We start from the raw sequence: 6,000 nt of genomic DNA, 5'->3' as shown, positions 1-6,000 counted from the left end.
AGTAACTCAAGCTCACGCCTTTGCCATAATCATCTAAAACTGATTCATAAACAGAAGACAAACCAGACAAATAATGTGGTTACCCACACCTTAATGATGATAGCCCAGGATCAAAGAAAGATTAACCTCTACGACTGAAGCGGAAAAAACATGAGAAAATACAAAGTGACCTGCAAAACTCCTCAGCTTTTAAAAGTGAAATGGTTTGGCATTAAAGTGACAATGATGTGATAAGCTGGTGTGTGAAACTCTTTGCAGCTTACCTGGGGTCAGCTTTGCTCGTATTAGTGATAGCTGGATGCAGAACCGTCTGGTTCCCCTCCATCTCCACCACACATTTTGTCTTTAGGTCTTTTTCTGGATTGAAACAGGAATGAATGAAAAAAGTGGGTTGTGTTTTCAGTACTAACTGGTGAACGTTAATACTGACTGGACCTGTAAAACATGTGAAATGCATTGTGAACAAAGTTGTTCTTGTATTGTTTAAAGTAAATATATGCACTCGTCTTCTGAACTTTCACTTGTAGTCGTTGACACAACAGTCATCACAGAATAACAGGTGGCAGCGAGTGTGTGCCAAATCCTCGTGATCATAGCAGGAAAGCCCAACATGGAGAGGCAGGAAATAGTTTTATTTATGGTGATTCATCCAGGACTCGCCTGTGCAAACATTACAACCAGTTAACTGCTCCCTAAGCATGAAGTAAGGCAAAGCAAGGTCGCAGCTTCTGTTCCTCATTCCTACCTACATTAGGAGGTTTTAAAGGTGGAGACTGCTTCCAGCAAAAGCAGGAATTAGCTCACATGTGTTGTAGAATTTTCCACTAACATTCAAAGGCAGATTTTAAATTAAAAAACCTTTTAGGGCACACAAGTTACTACAACATGAAATTAAGGGCAAGCACAAGAAAGGTGCTATTGTTCAGCAACAGGAAAGTTGACACTTGTGTCCTGCTCAGCTGTTGTAATAATTTTGTTTTATTACGCCCAGTGAAGTGCATTACACTGCACATGAATAATATTCCCTTTTCTGTAATGATCTTATGTCCCCTACTCTTCCATATGTGTTCATTTTCCACTTCTACAACAGTTCTGCTAAAGTTTTCCACAGGGGGGAAAAACTCCCAGAGTCTGTTTGGGAAAGTTAGCTTCTGAAAAGAGGAATAAAGCGTCTATTGTATTTAAAAAATCTCAAATTAACCCTTTCTACGCACGCTGAAAGAGCGTTGGGGTGTTATAAGTCGCTATGAAGCTTTACAGGGTTGTTAAAATCCCCCTTTGTTTACTCGTGAAAAAGAGTAAACAAAGGTTTCAGTTGTAACTGCTACAAGTAAAAGGGTTTGTGCGACATTGTACTCACCCCTCCTGTTCATTGGTCGCACACGAACAGCGACTTTTACATTGGAGTCATTTAGGCTGTTGTCATCCATGGTGCCACTGCTACCTGACCTGAGGGGAGTGAATGAATGGACTTGAGTTACACCAGTTTTTGTAGTTAAAAAAAATATTGTACGATTTTAAAATTCCGCCTTATTTCCCTGAATAATATCAGAACACATCCATATATTTTTCCAACGCACCTTCATTGCGTGACCAGTCTATAAACACAGTAAGCTATTGGCTCCTGCTCATCTTAACAGTATTTACACTAAATCCCAACTCTAAATAGCTGAAACAAAACGTCAATGAAGCCACAACAAGCTAAAGTACAGACTATATTGTCGAGAACAGTCGACAAACCGTGTGAAACTGTGCGCAGTTGTTCCCTGTCCGACGCCCACAAGCACCTTCAAGTAGGCTACATACAGCAGCTAGCCTGGGACGTTAACGAGAGCTAGATAACAGCAAGCATACAGAGGGGTCATATATTTTCAGAATGACCGCTTATAAATGTAACTGACCCCAGTCACGTTACAGTGTACTATTGAACCATGATTTCTATTTCTAAGTCTAAAAAACACTCACGGCAGTACACAGATCACTCTCTCGGCTCTTCCACCTGTTGCATTTCCTGAAACTTCCCGCAGAGATCAGTCAAGCCATGTCAACTCGCAGCTAAAGGGATTTGCTTTGAGATTTAGTGAGATTCCAGGTTCCTCAGTTGCGCTCTGCTCTGTATACCTTTGCACAACTGTTTAATCGGGAATTTAGCGCCACAGTGTGGTTCCACGTGCGTTGCAAGTCTGTGCTCTCCTTCATAGACTGTATAGAGCTCTCCTTCAAGGCGATTTCTCTGTTCGTGTTGTTGACGAAAAATGAACCAAAATATTCCAGATTCTAATTAAACTAGTGCAATAGGTATAAAACCGCGTCAGTGTTTTAAATTTAAAGCTTTAAAAATACATTGACTGCAGTCTACACAGGAAACATCGCATTTGCGCTCCTTTACGACAGTTGTGATTGCCGTACGGCTGAAACCGTGTTCTGATGTAACGTGGAGTTGTTTTGTATTTGTGGCAGCTCTCTCTGGTTTAACGACCGATGTAATTTCTAAAACCACCATCGACTCATTGGAAATTGGACTTCGTCCCCAAAGGAAGCCATGGGGAAGCCAAAGAAAAAGAGTAAGCGTTTGAAAAAGGGTTAAAAATATTCGAAATGGCTTTCTACACTGTTCATGCCGACTGTAGCATGTTGCTAGTGCTAACTGCTAGTTTGCCTCAGTCTAATAACATGGGAAACTGCGTTATAACTGGGTGTAAAACTGCTTTATAATAATTCTAAATTGAAACGAGTTCCTTTTATGTAAATGCTGCAGACTTAAATCCTAATTTAGGTATTAAGGATTTGCTTTTGCTCAATATATTATCAACATTATCCTTGAGCTTGTTCAACTTACAATAAAGTATTGAAAAAACAACAATTCACTATATTGATTATATCCCTTTTTTTTTAGGTGATCTTAGCCGAGCTGAGCTGATGATGATGACCATTGCTGATGTCATCAAGCAGCTGGTTGAAGCCCATGAAGAGGGCAAAGACATCAATCTCAACAAGTAAGTCTTTATGGAAGACGGATAAAAGCTGATGTTGTGAACAGATCATATTAGATGTAGAACTGTGTGGTTTTGCACAGTTAAAAACGTTACTTCTTCCTGTGGTTTCAGGCCATGCAGTACTGTCTGCTTATTGATTTGCCATCTTGTAAGTCTCAAATCATACAATTAATCCCATAGAACCCAGAACAGTTTGTTAGATTAAAAGGAAAGCGACTGTCTGTCAACTATCCCTTTCACTGCTAATAATTAATGTTAAATTTGCCTTTTTGTAAGTGTTTTCTGCCAGTTTGCCAATATAACTTTTAAATTAGAAACAGAATTGATGTTATTTGTTTGTTTTTTGGAAGACCTGATCCTGCTTTATAGCTACGTCTATAAAAGTTAAGAATAAGTATTTCTTGTACGGACATTTTAATCTTTTCAAATAAATTAACTACTTACTTGAAGTTTGCGTTGGACTCCTTTAAATTGTACCAGTATGTCTATTCATATTAATCTTTTTTATATCAAACAAGGATGTCTGTTCACAGATAAAAGTAATGAGAGGATTATGTCCTTGGTTCATATGGTCTGTGTCGCTCATTTCCTTCCTGTGGGTATTTGCATGAGGACGACCTGTAATTGTTGACACTTTGCCAATAGAATTAAATACAGCTTTGATTCCTGTGTGCATGTACCATAATATAAAAAAAAGTTTTAAAAGATTGTTTTTATCTATTACAGGTCCTAGCTTAAATATATTGTATTAATACCTATCATATTGGCCATTGGGAAATGAAGATATGGGATAAAAGTATTTACTTCACCTGTCTTGAAAATCTATTTTTATTGTGCAGATCAAAGAGTTTTTAATACATAAACAAACAAGTACAAAATTGTGTTAGATCATTTTGGCTTTGCATCTCAATGTTTGAAATCTTTTATTTTATCCAAAAAGATGCTTTCCTTCTGTAAACGAAGCGCTGCCTTTATGTTGCACCTTTGTTTCTTGTCTGTTTTCAAAAGAGTGAAGACCAAGACTTCAGCTAAATATGGACTCGAAGCCCAGCCTCGTTTGGTTGACATCATCGCTGCTGTTCCACCACAATATCGTCGTGCTCTGGTGCCAAAGCTAAAGGCCAAACCCATTCGCACCGCCAGTGGGGTATGTAGCCCCCCAACCTACTGTTTTTCCTACTCTGACCTGGCGTCAACAGTTTAGGGCTGACAACTGTGAGGACGCACCTGAAAGGTTTAGATGAAATATGGGCCATTTGGCTTTGTATTTCAAAGTGACTCCAGCCAGGAAATGTTGTCACATGAAGAATGTCTGTGCCGTGCATGAAAAGCTTTTGGCTCAAACTTCACAACATTTCCTCAGAATGTCTAGCAAACATCTGACAGTCTCTTGGAGGACTTGACCCAAACAATGGCAATGCTCTCATATCCAATCAGACAACTGCAGCTGATTCAGAACGCTGCTGCTCGAGGCCTCACTAAGACCAAGAAAGTAGATCACATCACTCCAGTTCTGAGGTCTTTACACTGGCTCGCTGTATGTCAGAGAATAGACTTCAAAGTACTACTGCTGGTTTACAAAGTGCTGAACGGTCAAGGGCCAAAATATATTTGTGATCAACTGACACAGTACGAACCATCCCGACCCCTCAGGTCGTCAGGGACAGGTCTGCTTTCTGTCCCCAGAGTCAGAACCAAACACGGAGAAGCAGCGTTCGGTTTTTATGCTCCGTATATCTGGAAGAAACTCCCAGAAAAATGCAGCTCTGCCGAAACACTTCGTTTAAATCAAGTCTGAAGACTCACCTGTTCACAGCTGACTTTTATTAAACTATTTTAATACATTTATTTTAATAACTGTTCTAATATATATATATATCTATATCTGCACTGTAACTTTTACTCTTATTTTTTATATTTTAGTTTCTGTTTTAGCTGTTTTTATTTTATCTTCACTTTGCTTTTTAATGTCTTGTTTTATGATGTGTTTCTTTGCTTTTGTTGTTCTGTGTAAAGCACTTTGAATTGTCTTGTTGCTGAAATGTGCTATATAAATAAGAGTTGAGAAGAATTGTTAAATATTCAATGCGTCTGTTTCTGCCGCAGATTGCAGTTGTGGCTGTGATGTGCAAACCCCATCGATGTCCACACATCAGCTTTACAGGCAACATCTGCGTGTAAGTGTTTCTTTTTAAGTTAACTTAATTGTGTTAAATATAAAATGTATTTAATGTATTTTGTATGTATTATTTATGTATTATATATATTATATTATATATATTTATTTTGTATTTAAAATTTGCCTTGATATTGTTAACTGTAGATGTGGGCGGTAAATGAACATGTTAATGTTTGTATTATATGTACAGAATTATAAGATGGAAACCCCCTGGAGAAATGTCATTTATCGTTGTTTATGTGTTTATTGATTTAATGTTTTTGAGGTTTAATATAAGTCTTATATCATCTTCTATTGTGACAGCTATTGTCCTGGTGGACCAGACTCAGACTTTGAGTACTCTACACAGTCTTACACCGGCTATGAGGTAAGCTTGTTTCATTCCCCTGCAGCTTCCTGACGAGGGAAACATTCTGTTAGAATATAGGCGCACATTTCTCTGATCAAAGTCATGTCGTCTGGTCCAGATTGTTTTTGATAAAATGTGTTTACATCCCTGCAGATTCACCCTGCTGACTATACTACTGTTACTACTACTTCTTTAAAATAATACTTGGTGTTATTACATCGGCTTATTATAGGTGTTTGTAAGGAGTAAATTCCAACATGAAGATATTTGTTTTTCACTTTTTTCTTCAATGGTTTTGGTCCCCTTTGTTATCTGATAGCCAACATCCATGAGAGCGATCCGAGCGCGCTATGACCCCTACCTTCAGACCAGACATCGGGTGGAGCAGGTCAGTATGTGAAAACTAATTACATGTAGTTTATACATCTGCTCAGCCTCAGTTATTGCTGTGTTATTTGTCTTCTTTTGTAAGACGT

General features: G+C 38.4%; 1 protein-coding gene across 1 annotated transcript in view; it reads left to right on the top strand.

The window, feature by feature from the left end:
• The first annotated feature begins 2,423 nt into the window (after positions 1-2,423).
• The window catches only part of elp3 (elongator acetyltransferase complex subunit 3), a 28,935-nt gene continuing 25,358 nt past the window's right edge, over positions 2,424-6,000 (top strand). Inside the window, exons 1-6 of the mRNA XM_069657152.1 lie at positions 2,424-2,564; positions 2,897-2,996; positions 4,005-4,143; positions 5,103-5,173; positions 5,479-5,542; positions 5,844-5,912. Coding sequence (XP_069513253.1) covers positions 2,543-2,564; positions 2,897-2,996; positions 4,005-4,143; positions 5,103-5,173; positions 5,479-5,542; positions 5,844-5,912 — 465 coding nt within the window. The 5' untranslated portion in view covers positions 2,424-2,542. The remainder of the gene's footprint in view (positions 2,565-2,896; positions 2,997-4,004; positions 4,144-5,102; positions 5,174-5,478; positions 5,543-5,843; positions 5,913-6,000) is intronic.

Source organism: Semicossyphus pulcher, unplaced genomic scaffold, assembly GCF_022749685.1.
Source record: "Semicossyphus pulcher isolate SPU_LCO1_2020_fin unplaced genomic scaffold, fSemPul1.0.p SCAF_11, whole genome shotgun sequence".
In the NCBI taxonomy this organism is placed as follows: Eukaryota; Metazoa; Chordata; class Actinopteri; order Labriformes; family Labridae; genus Semicossyphus; species Semicossyphus pulcher.
Note: the sequence above shows the minus strand (reverse complement) of the source record. Positions and strands in the feature narration are given on the sequence as shown.